Source organism: Callospermophilus lateralis, chromosome 14 (assembly GCF_048772815.1).
Source record: "Callospermophilus lateralis isolate mCalLat2 chromosome 14, mCalLat2.hap1, whole genome shotgun sequence".
Taxonomy (NCBI): Eukaryota; Metazoa; Chordata; class Mammalia; order Rodentia; family Sciuridae; genus Callospermophilus; species Callospermophilus lateralis.
This window is the reverse complement of record NC_135318.1, coordinates 76,657,913-76,682,819: the sequence shown is the minus strand read 5'-3', so window position 1 is coordinate 76,682,819 and position 24,907 is coordinate 76,657,913. Positions and strand designations below refer to the sequence as shown.

Below are 24,907 nucleotides of genomic sequence, written 5' to 3'. Positions count from 1 at the left end.
TTGCTTCTTTTCATAGTACCTGGGATTGAAGCCAGGTCCTTACACATAATAGGCACAACATTACCACAGAGTTATAGCCCACCTGCTTGATTCTTATTTTAACAGACACAAATATAATATTTAAACTTAAAGTTATTTTGAATTTTAACACACTGATCTCTCAATATTTCTCAAATACTTTAACACTATAAGACAAATGAGTCATCAAAACATAAATAAGAGCAAGCAATGAGGTAAACTTCCCCTTAGCCCTTCCCTTCAGGCTCCAGTGAGACTCCAGACACTGGGCCCTCCCTGTACCATCTTGAGGGGGCATCTACTTTTCCTTTATGTGTCCTTGTATTTGTCTCCAAAATACATCCAATCCACACATAACACAGTGACATGCTATGATGATGAGCAGCCAAAGTCTCAGTAAGGAATACTTCTGTAAAATTAGTGCTGCTAAAATATTACCTGAGAAAGTAAAGAATGTGGCAGAACTTCTTCCTCCACATGCTGGGCAGTACTCAGTAAGCTTTTCCTAATTGTTTCCTCACATAGACCTCAGTCATCCTGAATCCACTGTGGTGTCTCCATGGATAGGTACTAAGGAGAATAAAGCTCTGCTCCTTACCTTAAAGTTCCCAGGCATCCAAAGTTGTGGCAACTTCCAGGTGCGTCTTGAAGAAAAGGGAGTTCTGATCCTCAGTGTAGACATTGCCTCTAGGAATTCCCAGACCATGGAATCTCCCTGGGTGGCTCCTAAGGAGAAGGAAGCTTACAGAGAACAGAGAACACAAGTTTCCTAAAGCAAATGTTCCACCATAGTCAGAGAACATTGCTCCAAGCACCACCTGCTGGCCTCCAGGGGCAGCATATAACATTGGGTACAATTGTTCAGAGCTGCCCCTGTGCCCAAGGTGCCAGTCACACTGAAGCTCTGTAATCCATAAGTCTGATAATTCTGGGTCATGATTTTTGAGATAAAAAAGAAACAGAATCCACCATCATATGTCTCATTCAAATGGATGGAGGTGGCAAGAGGTAAAGTGCATGGCCTATCAACAAAATTCCTCTGATTTCCTATTTGTCAGAAATAATGAATAGAAAACAGTGGAATTTAAAAACTGCAATAAGAAAAATTTCAAATATGCTCCACAATTGAAGTACTTGCACATGTAAGTTTTAAATTACATACTTTCAGAGAATCCTGAAATACAATATTCAGATCTCAATATAGTTATGATTAAATTACCTAAAAACTGACTTGCATATTCACTGCAGTCCCAGTAAAATTCCCAAAAACAAGATGTTTCTAAACCTAGAATAGCTAGCACTGACTTCAAAAGGGTAAACTCCAAGAATATATACATCGGGTTCCAGAACCCATCAAAATACTCCATACATAGATTTATATTTGAAACATCAAACTGTACATTCTAGATGTGCATGACCATATGTTTCATGATAAGGTTTTAAATACAGCCCCCAAATAAATTTATAAAACAAAAAATGAAATGTGGACTTTATTAAAACTACTCTCTAAAAAATAATCATATGAAGAAAATTAAAAGACAAGTCAAAGACTGGGTAAAACATTTGGAAAGTATGTGTCTAAATAAACTTGTGTCCAACATATAATAGAAAACTCAGTCATAAGATAACTCAGTGGGTACAAATCTGAATAGACAACTCACAGAAAAGATACAAGACAACAAAGAGGTAAAAATGATGCTTAGCATCACCTGTCACGAGAAAAGCACAAACTAAAACTGTGAGATGCACTGCACATCTACTAAGCTGCTATGGTCTTTTCTTAAGAGCAATATCCACCATGAGGAGGATGAGCAGCCACAGGCACTCTCATGCATTGCTGGAGGAGTGCATACAATTCACTATAAAAAAGCTGGCCTTGTTTTTCCCTCCCAGTGTTACACATAGTGTCACCACATGATCCTAAAAATAAAAACAACTGCCTTGAAAACACATATCTTGATAATAGCATGCAATTACATACAGTAGTTCTATTCACAATGGCTAAATAACTTAAGGAATCATAATGTACTTCAGTGGGGGAAAGAATAGCAAAGCTCCCCTAGGCCTCTGCTCTAGTCTACGCAAGCTCTACTATCCCCATTCCCCTTTTCCCCCTTGTGGACCAAATGGAGATTGGTCTACTGTCCATGCTGAACTCTCAGAATAGATTTGTGCCCACCTGTCCCTCCACATTCTTGTGACCCCAGCAACAAGATAACCAGGGTCTCTGGAGACAATTGGTCAATCCCACATGGCAGGGAAAGAGAAGGTGATGAAAGAGGGTCACAGGCCCTCCGCAGAGCAGGAGGGGGACCAAGTTGGCCATTTACACATTCAATGCACTGATCCCAAGAAGGACTCAATAGAATGTTGAGCCAAGTCTAGGATGGCACCTCAGATGACTAGGACTCCACAGGGACTGAGGGTGGTTGAGTGTGTACATATCACCCTCTAGGTGACTCAGAGGACAAGAATGTGCCTCACTCTCCAACCTCAAAGAGTACCAGGTATGTCTGTCAGACCCAGGATGCTTTCATTTAACTCATCTAGGCAAATATACTTAAGTGAAGGTGCCCTCAGATTGATCTGTGCTTTTACCACAATGCTAGGGATTATTCAATTCTAGAGCAATAATTTGAGTCATTAGCTGCACTAATTTATATGTACACAAAGGTGCATGACAGTTCATTTTTCTCCATATCACTCTGCTACTTTTTCAAATTATTCATTCTAATGGGGATGAGATGATAACTAATTATATTTTTGATTGGCATTTCCCTGAAGGCTAATTATATAGAGCATTTTTCTATGTTTACTGAAACTTTGCATTTCTTCTTTTGAGACCTGTCTACTTAGATGCTTTGCCCCCTTTTGAATTGTATTATTTATGGTGTAAAAATTTTTAAGTTCTTGACATAAGTTGTGTATTAGTCTTGCATAGAATGACTAGATTTGCTCCAGTTTTATACTATTTTATACTCTTTCTCTCCCCTCTGGGCTTTTTCTTTTGTTGTGCATCAGCTTTTTGGTTGTGTGAGTGATTTTGTAATTATGTCCAAAATATCATTCTCCTTCTGAAAATCTTTAATTATTTCCCATGGGTTATTCTTGTAGTTTAGAGATTCAGGTCTTTCTCCAAGATGAGCCTCAACCTTATCATTTATTTATTTATTCGTTTCTCTACCCAGCCATTTTTACTTTTCAATTTCGAGGCAGTGTTTTGCTAAGATATCAAGATTGTCCTCAAACTTGAAATTAGTCATAATTAGCCTCCCAAATACTTGGACTTACAGGCATGTGCCATCAAATCTGGTCCCTTGACAGTTTTTTTTTTTTTTAAATTCCCATAGCTGCTGGTCCCCGCCCCCCCCCCCCGTTGATATATATGATGTCAGACCCCAATCTATTAAAAAAAAAAAACACAATTCTAGTGTTAAAAATCTAAATCTTGCTATATGAGGTAATATAATGCAGATGCCTGAGAGGGAGGGAGAAAGAAAGAGAAGGGGAAAGAAGGGAGAGAGGGAGGGAGGGAGAGAGGGAGAGAGGGAGAGAGAGAGAGAGAGGGAGAGAGGGAGATCAACTAGGAAAAAGTGGGAAATTTAGTGTGCATGGCAGAACAGACTTCCAGCATTTGTCAATCAGAGATATGGTCATATCTATTTAGGAAAGTGGGTACACATTTAAGGAAAATGTGAAACATTTTCAAGGGAGATAGAGCAAACCACTATTTTGGTGTGTTATTCATAGTGGGACACGGTGTGATGGGGCTGGACCAAAGGTACAGTTGGAGCAGAAATACACGATTTTACACTAGTTTTTCCAGGGGTTTCTTATAGACTGGTTATCAGGTTAGTATTTCGTGAACCAGAATTCTGGCCTACCAAGAATTCTGGATTGTTTAGGAGTTGCTTGTTTTTAATGTCAATTTTTTTTTTTTGGCATTTCCTGTACTGTAGTGATTTATGAGCCTTTTACTTAGATACTCAGCATATCTTCTTTGTATTCCAAATTCCTATCTCAGGCAAACATAGTCCACACTTCCTTATGGCCCCCAAGAGTTGCTAAAGTAACCATTAAATTTTCATTTGGTTAGGAAAGCAAACGTGACAGTGGCTTCAAGATGGAAATCTTACGAACAACTGCACCCACACAGAGGAGAGCAACTTGCTGCAGTACCCCATCTACCAATGCATGGCTCCCCTAGCCCACTTCCATCTTGAGACACTGCAGGCCTCTCAATAGCCCCTACACACATATTGTCCTCCACCTTGGGCCTGGAGGCAGCCGCCTACTGCAGCACTGCACACCATGGCTTTGCATCTCTGAACAGGTTTCCCAATTCCACAGCATGGCTTGCCCTCTCAGCCTCATCTCTGAAAGTGGTCACCTCTACCACCATCTTGGGTTACCTCCACTGCCACAACCACCATCTTTACTTGGGACAGCTTCCAACTTAGGACACCAGGTAGGGCCTGGAAGCCTAACACCAAAATATCTACAGATTAGATGCTACTCCTGCCACCAACTAGGAACATGGCTGTTTTTATCTGGAGACAACTGTGAGGACCTGGTACACCATCACCAAGGATGCTGCAGGCTTGATTGCACAAAAGGTATCCCTGTTAGCCTACTTCTCATGATTTCTCTTTTACTCTTCGTATGATTTAATACCTCTGTAATCTCACTCCTACCTCATAAACCCCACATTCTACACCCCCTACTCTCTTTGTCCACCATTAAAAACTATAGACTAGGGGCTGGGGATGTGGCTCAAGTGGTAGAGCGCTCGCCTGGCATGTGCGTGGCGCTGGGTTCCATCCTTGGCACCACATACAAATAAAATAAACATGTTGTGTCCGCCGAAAACTAAACAATAAATATTAAAAAAACTGTAGACTCTTATGCAAACCTATGATTTATATTGTAAATATTAATCAAAAACATTTCTGTTTATTACAACAAAACTGTATTTGTTTAAATAGGAGTTATTTGATTTAAAGCTGCATATTGTTGGAATTGTGTGGTGTAAATATTTATCTTTCCCTTAAAGGAAAGGTATTGGTAACCTGCAGGTACACCACAAGATTATAGGATAGAATGTATAATATCTTTGATTCGCACTGCTGGAGAGGATGGCACATGAACACCAAGAAAAAATAAGAAAAGAAAGTGCCCCAAACAAACCAAGATGCTACAATAATGGACTATATTGACAGCAATGTAGGTGACACGTCAGAGAAGGAGTTCAGAATGTACACAATTAAAATGATCTGCAAAGCAAAGAATGATATAAGAGAACAAATACAGAAACAACTGATCACTCCAACAAAGAGATAAGAGCAAAAGATTACTTCAAGGGCTAGGACTGTAAGCTCAATGGTTGGGCACTTGTATGAGGCACTGGGTTCAATCCTCAGCACCACATAAAAAATAAATAAAGATTTTTTAAAAAATATTACTTCAAGAAAGAGATTGAGATTCTGAATGAAAAAAACTCAAAAATCAGCAAAAGGATGGAAGTAAAAAAATTAATAGAAAGCATCACCAACAGACTATATCACTTGGAAGACAGAACCTCAGGCAATGAAGACAAAATAAATAAAATAAACTTTGAAAATAAAGTTGATCACACAGTGAAGATAGTAAGAAACCATGAATAGAACCTCCAGGAATCATGGGACAACATGAAAAAACCAAATCTAATGGGGGCAGGAAAGATGGTGGAATGAGATGATATCATTACCCTAGATACATGGATGACTGAACATATGGTGTGACATTACATAGTATACAACCAAAGAAATAAAAAGTTGTGCTTCAATTGTGTACAATGAATCAAAATGCATCTACTGTCATATATACTTAATTAAAATAAACTAATTTTAAAAAAAGAAAAGACCAAATCTAAAAATTATTAGGACAGAGGAAGACTCAGTGATACAAACCAAATAAATGTGCAATGTCTTCAATGAAATAATATCAGAAAATTTACCATACATGAAGAATAAATTGGAAAATCAAATACAAGAGGCTTACAGGATACCAAATGTACAAAATTAAAAGAGATCCACACCAAGTCACATTGCAATGAAAATGCCTAGCATACAGAATAAGGATAGAATTTTAAAAGCCAGAAGAGAAAAGTGTCAGATTATATATATGAGAAAACCAATAGAGATGTCAGCAGACTTTTCAACCCAGACCCTCAAAGCTAGAAGATCCTGGAACAACATATACCAAGCTCTGAAAGAAAATGAATGCCAACCAAGAATCTTATATCCAGCAAATTAAGCTGCAGATTTGATGATGAATTAAAAACTTCCATGACAAACAAAATTTAATAGAATTTACAAGAAGACTGCACTACAGAACATTCTCAGTAAAATATTTTATGAGAAGAAAATACAACCACCAATGAAAATCAACAAAGGGAGGAAAAACACTAAAGAAAAATCCAATAAAAGGAGAAACCAAGTCAAGTTAAAAACAAAAAATAAGCCAAAATGACTGCAAATACAAACCATATTTCAATAATAACTCTGATTGTTAGTGGCCTAAGCTCATCAATAAAAAGACACAGACTGGCAGACTGGATTAAACAACAACAAAATACTGCATTGAAGAGACTCATAATCAAAGACATCCAGAGCCTCAAGGTGAAAGGATGGGGAAAACATATCACTGACATAGATTGTATAAACAAGCAGGGGTTTCCATTCTCATATCAAATAAAATGGACTACAAACCAAAGTGAATCAGAAGGGATAAAGAAGGACATTTCATACTGCTAAAGGGAATCATGCATCAACAAGACATAAGAATTATAAATGTCTATGCCCCAAGCAATGTAGCATGAGTGTATATCAAATGAACACTTCTCAATTTCAAGAACCAAATACATGGGGGCTGGGGTTGTGGCTCAGCGGCAAAATGCTTGCTTAGTACTTGTGAGGTCTTGGGCTCGATCCTCAGCACCACATATAAATAAATAAATAAAATAAAGATATTGTGTCCAACTACAACTAAAAAATAAATATTATTTATTTATTTATTTTTTAAAGAGAGAGTGAGAGAGGGAGAGGGAGAGGGAGAGAGAGAGAGAATTTTTTTAATATTTATTTTTTTAGTTATTGGCAGACACAACATCTTTGTTTGTATGTGATGCTGAGGATCGAACCTGGGCCGCACACATGCCAGGCTCAAGTGTGCTACCGCTTGAGCCACATCCCCAGGCGCCCCCCCCAAAATAAATATTTTTTTAAAAAGAAGAACCAAATACACCACACACAATAATACTGGGTGACTTAAACACGTCTCTCTTGACATTGGATAGATCTTTGAAACAAACAAAACAAAACAAAACAAACAAACAAAAACTATAGAACTCAATAATACAATCAATAATTTAGACTTAACAGACATATGGAATATTTCATCCATCAATGAACAAATACACTTTTTTTTCAGCAGCACATTGATCCCTTTCTAAAATAGATTATATATTACATTACAAAGTAAGTTTCAGCAAATACAAAAATATAAATATACTACCATGCATTCTATCAGACCATAATGAAATGAAATTAGAAATCAATGATAAAATAAAAAATAGAAGGTACTCCAACACCTGGAGACTAAATAATGCTACTCAATGATGAATGAATAACAGAAGACATCAGGGAGGAGGTAAAAAATTTTCAGAGGTAAATGAGAATTTCAATACAACATATCAAAATCTGAGGAACACTATGAAGGCTGTAGTAAGAGGAAATTTTGTTGCATCAAGCTAATTCATGAAAAGAATAAAAAGTGAACAAAATAAATGACCTGACATTACATCTCAAAGCCCTAGAAAAAGAAAAACAAATCAGCACCAAAAGTAGTAGAAGACAGGAAATAGTTAAAATCAGGGCCAAAATTAACAAAATTGAAAGAAAAGAAACAATTTTTAAAATTTTATGAAACAAAAGCTGTTTTTTAAAAAAATAAATAAAATTGGTAAACCATTATCCACCCTAACAGAAAAAAGAGAAAAACTCAAATTACTAAAATTTGTGATGAAAACAAGAATATGATGACAGACACTTTTGAAATAAAGATAATTAGAAACTATTTTCAAAATTTATACTCCAGTACAATAGAAAATCTGAAAGACACTGACAACTTTTTAGAGGCATATGATCTGCATAAACTGAATCAGGAGAACATATGCAATTTAAACAGATTAAGTTTGAGCAATGAAATAGAAGACACCATCAAAAGCCTACCAACCAAGAAAAGCACAGGACCAGATTGATTCTCAGCTGAGTCCTACAAGACTTTCAAAGTAGAAATAATATCAATACTCCTCAAATTATTCAATGAAATAGAAAAGGAGGGAACACTTCCGACCTCATTCTATAAGGCTAATATCACCGTAATACCAAAAGCAGACAGACTCATCAAGAAAAAAGAACTTCAGACCAATATCCCTGATGAATATACATGCAAAAATTGTCAACAAAATTATGGAAAATCACATAAATAACATTAAAAACATAGTACACCACAATCAAGTGGGGTGCATCACAGGAATGCAAAGTAGGTTCAATATATGAAAATCAATAAACATAATACAAGACAAGAATCTTATAATCATCTCAATAGATGCAAAAAAAGCACTTGAAAAAAAATTCAGCACCTCTTGAAGTTAAAAACACTAGAAAAACTAGGGATAGTAGGAATATACTTCAAAATTGTAAAAGCTATCTGTTAAATACAAGGCCAACATTTAAATGGAGAAAAATTGAAAGCATTCCCTCTAAAAACTGAAACAAGACAAAGATGCCCTCTTTCACCACTATTCAACATTATCATAGAAGAAACTCTAGCCAGAATAAATTAGGCAAAAGAAATAAATTAAAGGGATACAAATAGGTAAAGAACTCAAACTATCACTATTTGCTGATGGCATGATTTTATATTTAGAGGACCCAAAAGATTCCACCAGAAAACTTCCAAAAAAACCAAAGGCCAAATGTTTTCTCTGATTAGTGGATGCTGATCCATAATGGGAGGGGGGGCATGGAAAGAATGGAGGAACTTTGGGTTGGGCAAAAGGGAGGGTGGGGAAGGAAGTGGAAATGGGGATAGGAAAGCTGGTGAAATGAGACCAACAACATTACCCTAGGTATGTGTATGATTGCAGGAATGGTACAACTCTACATCATGTACAACTAGAGAAATAAAAGTGGTGCTTCATTTTTGTACAATGAATTGAAATGCATTCTACTGTCATGTATAACCAATTAAAACAAATTGGAAAAAATTGTAGATCTTAGAAAAATGCTAATTTTGATGTTTATTTATTAGATATTTACTTTGCTGAGCACTCATGCAGTTTTAGCAGTGGCCCACAAACCAGTGGACCAGCATGATGTCTCCAGAAAGATTGTTGGAAAAGCTTTGGAACCTCTGAATTTAAGCCTGAGAATCAATGTGGTGGGGGGCCCACACAGTGTTTCTTAATGAAGCCCTCAAGGAAAGCCTGCTTGTGCTAATAAATTAGCACCAGGAGTTCACCTTAAAGACTTTCCACTCAGTGGCAAAAACACCTCACCTGCACATGTTTTAGAAATGCAAAAATATCAGGCTACATGCCAAACTCATTATTTCAGAAACCAATCTAATATAGTCTCTAAGGAATTTAAATGAGAACCTTTGTCTATATCACCATTTGTGCATGATACAATGAGGACTTGTTCAGCGAGGTGAGAAATGTGACAGCCTAACTGGAGAAATGATGAAATCTAACATCTTAAACAACCTAACCCATGGAGCCCAGGGCAGCCAAGCTGCTTAACAAACTGCAGAGTGATGGCAGAGCCAGAGTTCAGGGGGGTGAAAAGAGGGGTCTGCAGGAAATACTGCATCAGAAACACGGTCATTTCAGCTGGGTTGCCAGGAGCAGATATGTCGGGAAGGCTTCAGAAGCTGAAGAAATTTCTGCAGAGGGCAGGAGACTAAAAGGATCAGGAAGTGGAGGCTGGTGCAAGCACACAGCTGTAGATGTCTGGGTAGTACTCCCTGGGGTTCAGGGGTGGGAACTGCACAATTCCTATGAAAAAGAAACGTGTGCAGAGTCAGGGTAGGAGGGAGGTGGACCACAGGACTGTACAGGCCAGTGACCCCTTGGCTCCTGATTCCCTTCCAAACTTCCCTAGCACCATATTGCAGGTAGTTGTCCAGAAAACTTGAGGTGGATAGGAGCTGGTACTGAAGCATGGAGGCTTGGTGTCAGATTGGGAAGGCAAAGAGCTGTGGTGAGGTGAGAATTAGGCTTCCATTTCCCACAGGTAGCCTGTGGACTACAATGATGAGCTGTCCCTGAGCTGCCCACTGTCAGGGCCCCTGTGAGCTGTTACCCTCCTGTATCCTCCCTCAAGAACACTTCCTTGAACACACATCCAGCAGCAACCCCAAGCATACAGAATGCAAGGTCAGGTCCTACAGTCCATGTGCCTATGCAGAGTAACTGGATGGTCCCCCTCTCCAGCATAGGAGCATGCTCCAGGACTCAGGCCATCCTGAGTTAGGTGGCATTGCTATTGGATCAGGCTAGTCACTGCTACTCCTCAAGTGCATTAAATCTACATATATTGGGGTTGCTACCCTTGCTGGACCCTTCACAGTGTATATAGGGATGGGGGCTTCAGAGCCTTGCAGAGGGGTGGAAGAGGTGAAGGAGTGCCCTTCAGATCTTCACTTTCTTTCTGCCTTCAAAGGCTGTGCTGAGCAATTTTAGAAGCAGTTGCTCCAACCTTAGAAAATTTCCTTTTGGGCTATACCCTCAGGGTTATGTATCTTACTTATTATTCTTTTGGGTGAGAAAACATGGCATTCTTTTTTTTAAATATTTATTTTTTAGTTATAGGTGGGCACAATATCTTTACTTTATATTTATGTGGTGCTGAGGACTGAACCCAGTGCCTCACACATGTTAGGCAAGTGCTCTACCTCGGAGCCACAACCCCAGCCCCCAAACAGGCATTCTTAATGAATCCTTTATGGGGCAGAATTAACTCCTCTTCTGACTCTAGATGTCCCATTGGATTGGTGATTGATAAGAACAGTGGGGAGGGAAGATGTTAGCAAAGGGTAAATGGGCAACTGCAGGAAGAATAAAGTTAAGCCTAAGGGATTTCTGCAGCTGGGACAATTGCAGTAATTATTACTTTTGCAGTGCTGGTAGATGGGAGGGGGAAGTGTTGTCCCTGCAAACATTTGATCCTTCTCTTGCCAGAGAAGGTCAGGCATGTGACAGGGGTCCTGAAACAGTCTGGCTGGACCTGTCATTAATTGACCATGTGGCATCCCTCAGCTAGTTTCCTCCTCTTTCAAGTGAAAGGCAAGAATCAGTGTTGACTGTGCTGCAAACAAGACAGAATGAGGCACTTTTGGAGGTCCCCATCCCTGACTCTGGTGTTCTGGCTTGATAGGACTCCAGACAAGATGCTGCAGTTACTAAAACAACAGCAAAGTTTATTTAAAAGAAAAGAAAAGCTGGCCACAGTGGCACACAACTAAGGCAGGAGGATTGTTAATTCAAGTCCCTATTCAAGTCAGCCAGACAGTATCTTAAAAGAAAATATTTACAAAACACTGGCACTCCTGGTTCAACGTCCAGTTTTTTAAAAAAAAGTATAAAAGTGAGGAAAGAGGACACTCTAAAGGGAGGGAATGGATCCTCTCAGAGGCAAAGATAGTGCATTCCTCCTGTTTTATTGGGAGTCCCAGAGAAATGTCCAGTGAGTTCTATTTTTAATTGCTCAGTTTAGGTTACTCATGAATACCAAGATATCAAACAAACTTGATTAACATTTTAAGTCATCTTTTTTTCTGCCAAAGATGAACATTAATAGTAATTTTTTTCAACATCTGCACATGGAAATAAAATTCTTGCCCTGCCAACTGAGCTAATTAGTTCATGAGTGTTTCTTTGACTCTTGGGGTGCCCAGAACTCCCAGTATTTCTGGCATTTACAACATGGGCAGCCCATTGGCTGCTCTGCTGCACACTAGAATCACACAAGGTGTTCACGTTGAGCTGTACAGCAGTGGCAGTCCAATGGCCCAAGGGTCTCTGCTGAACCAGTCAGTGTACCAAGCACTCTTGTTGCCCACTAGAACTGCTTCTTCCTGGAAGGATGATGGTTCTGTCAGGTTACATTCATCACCAGTGTCTGGTGCATCCTCAGGGGCATACTGCACTGGCCATAGAACCTTTTTGAGATCATGGGATAAACGACTAGGGCATAGAGCACTTCTCTATTCCAAATATGCCCTAATTTGATAGAGGAGGTGTCTGGCTATGCCCATCCAATTCATGCACCATGGGAACTTCTGCATGCAGAGAAGGCACCACTTCAGTCAGTTCTCCATAATCTAGTCATTCTCCAGGGGCAATTAGGTTTTTTCACCAGCTGTGACTATTCTGCAATCATTGTCCACCCCCAGTTCTATAGGCACAAAGCCCAGGCTGCCCATGGTCTGTTGGTCTTCCCTTCTGAGCTCCTTCTGGGTTCTACCACAGACCACACTGTGAGGGCTGAAAACTCAGTGGGGACAGAAAGCTCCTCTGAGCCCTTTGCTGAAGATGGAGTTGGAACTTGTAGGAAATCTGTTTAATTTCTACACATGATCTTTCAAGACACAAAGTGTCAAGTTTACTTTTCATGGTGTTTAGTTCAGTCCCAGCTTAGGCATTACAATATTTTATGTCTTGAAGAATATGTCAAGTCCTAGAATGTAGTGTCCAGTTTTCTCCTTCTTCTTTTGGATCTGGAGGGAGGTTTTACTTCTTTGTTTTATAATGTTAGGCCTTAAACCCACAGACACTCTATCCCTGAGCAGCATCCCCAGCTCTCTTCATGTATTCTTATTGGCTCAGAGAACTATTATCCACATTCCAATTATCCAGCTTCAATGTCAGGTTTGGGATGCTTCTGTATTCTATTGGAAGTCTCTCAGGGAATGGCAGGACCTTGCACCAAAGAAAATTATTCTATAGAGCTTAAGGCCAATCAAATGATTGTCAAATAATCAGCATCAAGAACTATGAAAATAAGCTAAGGGTATTTTTTATTGGTGGGTGTAGCTTATGTGGTCATTTTTTTTTCCATGTTGAGGTAGGCTTCCAACTCTCAGCTAGGGTCCACATTATATCCCACTGTTGCTCAGCTTTTCTTGGACATAAGGAAGTTATATGTGCAGAAAGTTTCTCAGCTAGCAAAGAAACTGACATAAAGTAAAACAGAATCCTATGTGAATAATCCCAGCTTTTACTGTTTAATCCAGAGATTGCAAGATTGGGTCTGGTATCATAAAAAGTACAAACAGGAAATATTTAACAGCCTCTTGAAGTCAGCATTTTTTCCTACTTCAATAGAAAAGCAATAGAAATAGGTAAATTCTCAATCTAGTGTATCAAGTTTCTGTGTATAATAAATGAGCAGGGAGGGAATCTTGTAGGAGAGTGGCTAGGGAGATGCATGATTTTTACCTTCATCAAGAGGACTTAAATTTTCAAAGCAGAAAAAAAAAAACAGACTGGAAGAAAAGGGATAGGAGAGATGATAAAAAGACGAATAGAAAGGCTGAGAGGGAAGGAAGGAAGGGAAGGAAGGGAAGGAAGGGGAGGAGGGGAGAAGGGGAGGAGGGGAGAAAGGGAGGAAGAAAAAACTCCCCACACTCTGACTAAGAGCCCTGCAGAGCTTTGTCATTGGAAGGAGATAAGTGTGTGCTTAGCTGCTAGGGAAATACATTGCAATTTAGTGCTCTGGGTACTTGTAGCATGTGCAGGAAATCTAGTAGGTGTTCTGGGGTGCTATGATTGGGACTTTCCTTGTCTCCTGCATGAATTCTCTGGTGTTTGGTAAAGGATGAAACATCCTTAAAAGCACTGTTGCATTCTTTACATTTGTAGAGCTTCCCTCCAGTATGAATTTTCTGGTGTTGAGTAAGGTGTGCTCTTTGAGTAAAAGCTTTCCCACATTCTTCACATTTATAGGGTTTCTCTCCTGTATGAATTCTCTGGTGTCGAGTAAGGTGTGCTCTTTGAGCAAAAGCTTTCCCACATTCTTCGCATTTGTAGGGCTTCTCACCTGTATGAATTCTCTGGTGCTGTGTAAGCTTTCGTGTTTGGGTAAATCCTTTTCCACATTCTTCACATTTGTATGGTTTGTCTCCTGTATGAATTCTCTGGTGTCGAGTAAGGTGTGCTCTTTGAGTAAAAGCTTTCCCACATTCTTTACATTTGTAGGGCTTCTCTCCTGTATGAATTCTCTGGTGTTCAGAAAGCTTTTGTGTTTGAGTAAAACCTTTGCCACATTCTTTACATTTGTAGGGCTTCTCTCCCGTATGAACTCTCTGGTGTTGAGTAAGATGTGCTCTGAGAGCAAAACCTTTCCCACACTCTTCACATTTGTAGGGATGCTTTCTAGTATGAACTCTCTGATGTTTAATAAGGTTTGATCTGAAAGTAAAACACTTGCCACATTCTTCACACTTGTAGGGCTTCTCTCCAGTGTGAATTCTCTGGTGTAGAATAAGGTTTGAGCTACGATTAAAACATTTCCCACATTCTTTACATTTGTAGGGCTTCTCTCCAGTATGAATCCTTTGGTGTTCAATAAGAGTTGAAAAATTTTTAAAAATTTTGTCACAGTCTTTACATTTGTAGGTTTCCTCACTGCTATGCCATCTCAGTTGTTTAGAAAGGGTTGAGCAATTCTTAAAGGGTTTGCCACATTCTCTACATTTGTAGGGTTTCCCTCCAGTATGAATTGTGTGGAGATTAACAGGGCATGGTTCTCTATTAAAAATTTTGCCACATTCTATAAATTTGTAGTGTTGATCACTGCTATGGAACTTGTGGTGTTTAGAAAGGGGTGAGCAACTCCATGCTTGGACACATTCCTTAAATTTATGGGGCTCCCTTCCAGGATGAGCTCCACTGTATTGAGGAAGGCTAGCAGCTGGGTTAGAAGCTCTCTCACATTCCTCACATTTGCAAGGTGCCTCTTGGCCCTGAGTACTTGAATGGGTCATCAGCTTTGAGCACTGAGGAAAGATGTTCCCACATTTATCATCTTTGTAAAGGTTCTGTGCACAATGAGCACACTGATGTTCTCTCATATTGCAACCAGAGCTAAAATTCTTATGTGTCTTGTCACATTTATAATTTTTTTCTCCAATATCAGTACACTGGTAATTGCTTAAGATAGGGACCTCTCTAAAGGTGTTGCTTGCTTTATTACATGTGTTTTTTACTTTCCAGATATCTAAATTTTTAGTAGGCAGTAATGAGTGCATAGGTGCCTTCCCAGAATCATTAAAGGTGTATGTTTTGTCACAAGAAAAAATTCTTTGTTTATTGCAGAATAATGGACAGTTTGTAAGGACAGTTTCAAAATGATCCCTTTTAGAAACTTGTCCTTCAGTTATAAATTGAATACTTTTCTGAGCTATTAAATGTTCTTGAGGTCTGTTGACATTAAAATTTTTTTTATGGACAGTCACTACTAATTTATCTTGTCCTTTATAATATAATTTCTGACCTTCACTCTCACCTTCACTGTCACATACTTTCTTTTGTTGTAAATAGTCAAGGTCACAATTTCCATATCTTCTCTTTATAACTTTTTTAAATAAATATTCTATGCCAGGTTCTGATGAAATTGTCTGGTTATGATGAGAGGTCATGCCTGAAATAAATGAAAATAACAATTATTTTACATATTAGACTAGAAATATGCTTTGCATATATTATATAAAATTATAGCAGTCAGTATATCAGCAGGGTGGCTGAATAGTACACCAAAGGCCATTATTACCCCATAAATATATAACAGTGGACAGAAAAAATTACTTTGTATGAATTATAAGCCACATGAGAGTTCACAGTATCCAAGATGAGCATATCATTAAGGAGAGTGATATAGTAGAGGAAAGGAAAGTGTGTTACTTTTACCCACTACAGGTCTTCCTCTTCAAGCATACACCTTTGTACAATTATGAAAAATCCACCAACTTCCTTCTTCTCTATCAATAGCAAAGGGAAATGTGAAACTTTTCTGACTTTCTTGGAGAAGGTCTGAAAACCACTTGACAGAGAAATGGATTTAAGATATTGATTTTTGGATGACAACAACACAGATATTCAATAGGAGTTGAGAGCCTATGATCTCGAAGGAGAAATATGGATATATCTTTTTAATGGGAACAATACACAAACAAACATGCACACAGCCTATATTAGTATGACTTGGATGAAGTCAACACATGGTGATCAAGACAAATGACTTGCTTTTTAATTTTTTTTCAATTCTAAAATTTATTTTTATTATATTGAAATACAAATTATTTTTCTATTATGATACCCTTTTTATTTGTTCTGATTAGTTATATATGATGATAGAATAATTTTGACACATCATAATAAGTATGAGTGTAACTTCTCATTCTTTGGGTTGTGCCCAATGTAGAATCACACTCAACATGTAGTAATATATGCACATAGGGTAATAATGTCTGATGCATTCTTCTATCCTTCTTACACCATACATTATCACCCTTTTCACTCTCCTCTGCCTAATCTGAAGTATCTCTTTTCTTCCCTAGTTGCCCCTCCTTATTGTGAATTAGCATCTACATATCAGAGAAATATTTGACATTTATTTTCTGGGGACTGGTTTACTTTTGCTCAACATGATATTCTCCAGTTCCATCCATTTACCAGTAAATGCCATAACTTTGTTCTTCTTTAAGGCTGAGTAATATTCCATTGTGTATATGTACCACATTTTATTTATCCATTTATCTGTTAAGGGCACCTAGCAGGCTTCCATAGTTTAGCTATTGTTAGCTGCTATAAACATGAATGTGGCTGTGTCACTGTATGATATTCTCACTAATATGAAGGTTGTAAACCTCTATTTGTTTACATGATCCATATGAGTGATGTTTTTTTTCCATCCTTTCACATTCATTCTGTGGAATTAATTGGCTAGGAGGTGAGACAGCATACTGTTGGGTCTTGATTTTTAAACCAATCTGCCAGTCTATGTCTTTTGATTGACATTAACATTAAAAGTTATTATTGAAATGTGATGTGTATTCCTTGACATCTTGGTTTATTTCTATTTTTTCATATGACTTACTTCCTTCTCTGATTGATGATTCTTTTAGTGTATTTCTGTCCTTTGCTCATTTTCACTTTTTTTTTCATTTTGTCCTCATGTAATATTTTCTTGAGAATATTCTGTAGTGCAAACTTTTAAAAAGTTATAGATTCTTTAACTTTTGTTTATCATGGAAGGTTTTCATTTCATCTTCAAATCTGAAACTTAGTTTTAGTGGGTCTGAGATCCAAACTGTTGTGCCCCTATATATAATTTGATATTTTTCTCTCATGGCCTTTAAAATTTGATCTTTATATTTTATGTTAGTCATTCTTATTATAATGTGACTTGGTGTGGGTCTGTTGTAATTTTGTACATTTGGGGTCCTGTAAGCCTCTTGTATTTGATTTTCCATTTCATTCTTTAGGTTTAGGAAATTTTCTGATATTATGTCATTGAAAATATTGTACATTCCTTTAGTTTGTATCTCTGCACCTTCATCTATCCTGATAAATCTTAAATTTGGTCTTTTAATGTTATTCCATAATTCTTGGAAGTTATGTTCATGGTTTCTCATAATCTTCTCTGCATGGTTAATTTTCAAGGTGATAAAGTTTCTCCTCATCTGTTGGTGGGTACTTTCCATTAATTTTTCATTGGGTTTTAAAATTCATTTTGAGGATTTCTGCTTGATTTCTTTTCAAAATCTGTTTCTTTATTGATGTGATCTTTCATCACCTGAAATTTATCTCTGATTTCACTCTTTGCATCACCTTTACATTGTGGATCAGTCCAACTATGTACATTCTAAACTCCTTCTCTGATATTTCTTTTACTGTGTTGTCAATGGATTCTGTTACCGGAGCATCATGGTTTATTTGGGGCAATTAGTTCCCTTGTTTTTTTCATGTTGTTTTTATGTCTTCCCATTTAGCACTGTGGATCTGAGGCAGTGCAGTTTCCAGTATCTTACCTTTAAGGAAGAGAGCAATATTAACAGCACCCAATGCAAACAATAAGCAGCCTCTTAACAAAATAGCTCCTATTAAGACATCTAGAGTTTTGTCACAAGAAGCAGAAATAGTGGTTCAATTATTGTCCATAGTATAAACTGTAAGTATGCAAAAAGGTTTTACAATTTCATCTAGTGGGTAAAGAGAGAAGTAGTAGGATGTGATGTTTATGAGGAAGAATAAGAGAAGTTAGAAGTAAAAATTCACAGAAAGAGTGAAAGAGGTATTAATAGAGGCTAGCTGTTAAAAGTAGAAAAGAAAGAAAGATTCCAGGGAGACAGATAAGTGAGAGAAAAAATATATACAGAGTAGAAAGAGAGAGAGAGAAATATAAAAATACACAAGAAAACTGTAATACACTATTCAGACATCCCAGTCCTCAATAAACTGATTCATAAAAATTCTTGGTTTTAAAAATGGTAGAGAAGTAAAATGGAGAGAAATAATAATTTAAAAATTTTTCTCAATGAAAAATTGAACAATTGTTTCCCTTGGTGTTCAAGTTTTTTAGCTTCCCTTCTCAGCCGATATGTGTGGTAGTCTGGAGAATGATGGTAGCTCTGGTCTGGTGGGTGCTAAACTGGCTGGCTCAGCAAGCTGATAGCAAGATACTCTAATACCCTTTATCAAACTTCTGACCCATTATAGCCAACCTTGTCTATCCCTACACACTTTAGGACTCATGCAGCTGGGGACAGCCTGGTTCTCTCTGGCCTCTCTAACCTGTGATTCCCCTTAGTAAAATATTCCCAGTTTCTGACCTTTCCACAGGATTGCTAACTCAGATTGGACCAAGCAGATCTAGCTGTAAACTCACAAATCTGGGTTTCAGATTCTTTAGGCTCTGCTGTGTTGCAGACCCAAGATCTCAATGTTGTTTTAATTTACACATAAAGATGTGACCATGTGATGCAGCAGTAAGATTACGGCCACCAGCACATACAGCAAGATCTCAGCTACAAGAAAACCTCAAGGCACTTGATTTGGGTCCTCCAGGCCTGTGTCCCAAGATGTAGGTGGTTGGGACCCAAGATGGCAACAGCAAACTACATGGCACCCTGATATCAGACTTCCAGTGGTAGCTGAAATGATACAATGTGGCTGGAGGAGGTAGGAATCAGGGCATGGTTTGGAGCATGTATTGTATCTGCTTTCTGAACACCATGTGAGCCATTTCCCTCTGCTCTCCTTTCTTGCCATGATGTTCACCTCACCTCAAGACCCAAAGAACTGAGCTGGACATCTATGGACTAAGACATCTAAAACCATGAGCCTCCAAACAAGCCTTTCCTCCTTGAAATTGTTCTGGTCAGGTCCTTTAGTCACAGCAGCAAAATAGCTGACCAAAACAACCAGTGTCCCAAGAGAGAAGAGGCTGGGTGCGAGGAAACCTGCAGGCACCCTAGAATGGACCTCTAGGCAGCAGCTGTAGCAGCCTTGCTTTTTAAGTTTTGTGATTCTGGTTATTTACTGATTCATTTCATTGACAAATTAAATTTCATTATTTACTAAGTATTGGTATTTTAAAATATAAATACATTATGAAATGACTAAATCTAGGGGCTGGACTTGGGGCTCAGTGGTAGCTCACTCACCTAGCATGCATGATGCCCTGGGTTCGATCCTCAGCACCACATAAAAATAAAAAAAAAAATAAATATTGTGTCCACCTAGAACTAAAAAGTAAATTTAAAAAAAAGAAAGAAATGACTAAATCTAGCTAATTATTAAATTTATTATTTCATATAATTATCATTTTAGTGCTTAGAAAACATTGCAATTATTCTATTACCATTCATCAAGAATACAATACATTAGCTAGGTGTGGGGGTACAAGCCTGAAATCCCCACAATTTGGGAGGCTGAAACATGAATATCCTAAATTCAAAGTTACCTTTAGCAACTTAGTAGCGCCATAAGTTAATTAGTGAGATGCTGTTTCAAAATGAAAAATAAAAAAAGGGCTTGGAATGTTACTCAGTGGCTAATTACTTCTGGTGTTAATACAATATGAATATTTTATATTAAAAATAAAATAAATGTGCACAAAAACATATGAAAAAATCATATAGCAATATATAATTCATTTTTACTGGAATGATATATCATAAAACACCTTTTCAATAGAATTTCTAAGACAAAAAAAAAATCATCATAAACCTTTAATGTGTATGCAATTAAAAAAAAAACAAAACAAAACAAAAAAAAAACTATGCCAGGGCTGGGGTTGTGGCTCAGTGGTAGAGTGCTTGCCTTGCATGTGTGAGGCACTGGACTGGGTTCTCAGCACCACATATAAGTTAGTGAATAAAATAAAGGCCCATCAACAACAACTATAACAAAAAATAAATAAAAATTAAAAGAATAACAGTGCCATCAATAAAATAATTTTAAAAGAACATATAAATATACTAAATTTTGTTATAAAATTGAAGTTAATTTATTGCCAGTTTAAAATATAGTATAATTTTTAAAGATTTTTATAAAATCCCAATGTAAATGACAAAACAAATATATGTAGAATAAAATGAAGTGAAAGAGCGATCAAAGAATTTCACCATAAAAATCAGTGGACCACAAGTTAAAGCAATAAGAAAACAAGGTAAAAGAAATAAAAGAAGCAAGGGAAACTTACAAAAAAAAAAAAAAAAACCCAAAACAAAACAAAACGAAAAAACTATATGCCGTCTACAGGAGACTCTAAATCTACGGATACAATGTGAAGGCAAAAGCACGTAAAAATATTACACAACAATGACCAAAACCTGATGTAGCAATAATTATGTACAAAACATACTTTAAAACAAAAACGTAGGAATACATTTTATCCCCAAAGTAATTTTATTGGCAATATAAACAAAAATAAAAAATAAGAAAGAAGAGGCATACTTTAATTCATCTCACACTACCCTAATTTGTGAAATATTGGAAACTGCCATAAAATCATAAATGTAGGTAAAAAAAAATGAAAGTATTACTGATTGATGTGAGGAAACCTGCACTTTAACATGAAATTATCTTATAAAATAAAACACAGAGAAGGAAAAAGAAAAAAGAAATTTAACTAACAAAATTCTGAATAACCATAGATGTATTATTTTACAAACTCCTATATAACTACAATTTTCAACTATGACTATTTACCCAAAGTAAGCAGCCACTGTAAATCACTGACATTCTTTATATCGCCCCCCCAAAAAAAAATCTGCAGAAAATCCATTATAATATTCAAAGGGGCTCTAATAAGGCAATTTCAATGAATAAATATATACGTAATATTAGAGAATCTGCTTTATGACACTAATATATTACAATTGCACCATGTAGAGGTCTCCAGAAATATGCATGGAGAGACTTCTACCAAATAATGAAAATGCCAACAGATGATGCTGACCTCACAAGCAAAAGGGACTGTTTGAGCAATTAATTTGAACATATTGGGACATCAACCCAGGAGAAAGAGGAGACTAAAGAAGTTGAAAGCATGCTAAACACAGAGCATCTAGAACAACAAGAGAGATAAACCTAAGCTTCTGGAAAACAATTTCTGTGGCATAATAACTTCTCCACCATCATTTGGAAGTTTGGCTTCCTCCTTGGCTTTTGTATCTCTTACCTGTGTCCTCTGTTTCTTGAATTTCTATCCACTTGGGAATATGGCTCAGGGCTCTCTCCTTTGCTCCAAAAGAAGGTGCCCAAATAGAGCTTAGAGATAATAAGACGTGTTCATTGAATTCTTCCTGTGATTACTGATGCTTAATAGTAGTACTGATGATACCACAAAGGGAAAAAATTATACTTTGACCCATAGGTTAAATCATTGTATATCACTGAATTACTGTAAGTAGCACTAATCTAAAGTGAAGAGTATATATCACCTCAAGAAATGAAAAGATAAAGGACTAAAAGAAAGGGCACAATCTGCCCAATCCTTTTTCTTGAAGGCAAAAATCTTAAACTCGTTAATGAAAAAAAGAATCTCTCAAAAGATATTCTGCAGGAAAGAAAACTATATAATTAGGAATTCTGAAGGGAAGCTCTGCTCACCCAGGAAGACCAGGTTTCTGTAGGTCTCCAGCATCACATCTCTGTATAAATTCTGCTGAGCAGGCTCCAGGCATTCCCATTCCTCTTCAGAGAAATCAATGACCACATCCCCGAATGTCAACAGTTCCTGAAATAAGAATAGGTCAATTAATAGCACATTGACCATTTGATCATTCACAGAGCTTCAAAGTTGACTGAAAATGAAATGAGAGTTAGTAGAACCGCTGTCAAGAAAGTGGGTGATTTTAATTATTCAAGAAAATACATTGTAACAGTGATATTCTCTATTATTTAACACTGACATAAGAGTGTCAAGAGCCCCCCCACTCCAAGTGAATATTCTCCACTTTTATAAAATAAAATGTAAACTTAAGGCATTAACACAAGAATATACATTTTAATTGAGATTTAATATATAATATAAATTGTCTACTTCTCAGACAAGAAAGTTATGGTAGGAAAGGTAATAACATTAAAATATTAAGTATATAACCATAAATCAGAGATTTACTAAAATGCAGACTCTGATTCAGTGGTTATTGGATGGGACCTGGTTTTCTGAATATGTACAGTAATTCCAATCTAGTGATCTTAGTGCCAGAGGGCTGAGACACTCTTGAATAGCAATGAGGTAGGCCACTATAGGAAAAAAATAATAATTAATGAATTTGAGTTATGCCGCAGTCTGGCTGGGCACAATTCAGGAGCCACTTGTCAAAAGAAACAAACTTTATTTTTAGAACCACATATGCCAAACCACACGAGCTCTTCAGGAAAACCTTCAAGGCCCAACTGCCACCATTGGCTTCCCACAAGCCTCTCAACCTCCCCCACTCCTCCTGCTCTTGAGGCCGATTGGCTGGGTTGTGTGGGCGGAGCCAAAAAAGTCCCCCAATGAGTAGCTCTGTGGTCTGAAAGGGCGGGGAAACAGCCCAATGAGCATCACCGCAGAGGAGCCAATCAGTTGGCAGCTAGAAGTTTGCTGGGGCCACTGTGAGCCAATCATCAGCTGGCAACTGGAAGTTTGCTGGCAGCTGGAAGTTTGCTGGGGCCCCTTTGGCTGTGGCTCTCAACATCTCCCCCTCTGTTTAAACAACAAGCGTGTGGCTTAGGGACTGCACCTGCCTTAGGTTGTCCAATAGTACATATGGTTGTATAGTTCCTTGACATCCTTCAGGATCCTTCCAATCTAATACCATTGCACTTCCATGGGGATTAGTTGCCACTCCTAGGCCTCAAAGCATTTGAGTGGCTTGTTGTAATGGCCAATGTTTTGGCCATTCTTGACGAGAGATGATGCTAAGGTCTGCACCTGTATCCATTAGCCCATTAAATTCATGTCCTTGAATAATTAGTTTTAGCATTGGGCAAGAATCTAAATTTAAAGAAAGTATAGCCCAATCTACACCTGTGGAGCCTAATCCCTCGGAACCTCTTTCTTCATTACGACTGGAAAATTTATCATGTAGGCTGGGTATTATTAGTAACTGTGCTATTCTATCTCCTGGTGAAATTACTGATATACCCTTTGGAGAACTGGCTATAATTTTTATTTCACCTTCATAATCGGGATCAATTACCCCAGGACTTATCATAAGTCCTTTAAGAGTAGAAGAACTGCGTCCCAATAATAAGCCTACTGTTAAAACTACACATGACATACATATTTTCTACACATGACATACATATTTTCTCTACACTAGAAGAAGCTACAAAATTTCATAAAAAGTTCCATGTCAATGCTAATACTTTACAAAAGCATTTTAAAATAACTAAGGAACAAGCCAGACATGTAATAAAACAATGCCAAAATTGTGTGACATTTTTACCACAAGTTAATCTTGGAGTCAATCCTAGAGGACTGATACCTAACCATATTTGGCAGATGGACATCACACACTTGCCAGAAGTTGGAAAATTAAAATATTTGCATGCTACAGTTGATACTTCTTCTAGATGTTTGATGGGCTCCCTTCATGCCAGAGGAAAAAACTAAAGATATTATAGCTCATTGCTTACAAAATTTTGCCACTGTGGGCGTTCCAAAACACTTAAAACAGATAATGGTCCTGGTTATACTTCTACCTCTTTTAAACAATTTTGCTCATCATTTGGCATTATTCACATAACAGGAATCCCATACAATCCACAGGGACAAGGCATAGTTGAGAGAGCTCATCAAATTATTAAAACGTACTTATTAAAGCAAAAAGAGGGAATTAGAAAGGGGTATATATCCCCCAAAGATAAACTTAAAATAACCCTTTTTACTCTAAACTTTTTAAATTTGGATTAATCAGGGCTTAGTGCTGCGGAAAGGCATATGTATCCAAAAAATGTACATAAGCCTAAGGTACTTTGGAAGGATATTCTAACAGGACAATGGAAAGGTTCTGATCCAGTGATTGTCTGGAGTCCATGTTCTGTTTGTGTGTTTCCACAGGGAGAACAGCAGTTGATTTGGATTCCAGAGAGACCAACCAAGCGATTTCTACAGATCAAAAAGAAGATGATTTGACTCAAATCCATAACAGCTGATATCCAGAGCTCCAGCTTGGCTCTTCTTACATCTGTGACAGTGATTAACCAGGATGCTTTTTTCAATATCTATTTTATTATTGCCTTTTCCCAAAACATAAAGTTCTCTTTTATTTTTTGAGGTCATAC

The 24,907-nt window shown here is 37.5% G+C and overlaps 1 protein-coding gene across 4 annotated transcripts in view; it reads right to left on the bottom strand.

Annotated features, from left to right (window-relative positions):
- The window catches only part of LOC143380460 (zinc finger protein 141-like), a 47,542-nt gene that overhangs the window by 1,182 nt on the left and 21,453 nt on the right, over nt 1-24,907 (bottom strand). The window contains exons 2-4 of one of the 4 annotated variants that reach the window (XM_077105201.1): nt 22,241-22,367; nt 15,630-15,764; nt 617-759 (exon numbers count right to left, since the gene is read on the bottom strand). In XM_077105201.1, coding sequence (XP_076961316.1) covers nt 617-759; nt 15,630-15,764; nt 22,241-22,367 — 405 coding nt within the window. Of the gene's footprint in view, nt 1-616; nt 760-13,708; nt 15,765-22,240; nt 22,368-24,907 lie in introns of those variants that run through there. The other 3 variants (XM_076833513.2, XM_076833517.2, XM_076833512.2) reach the window with 3 other exon arrangements.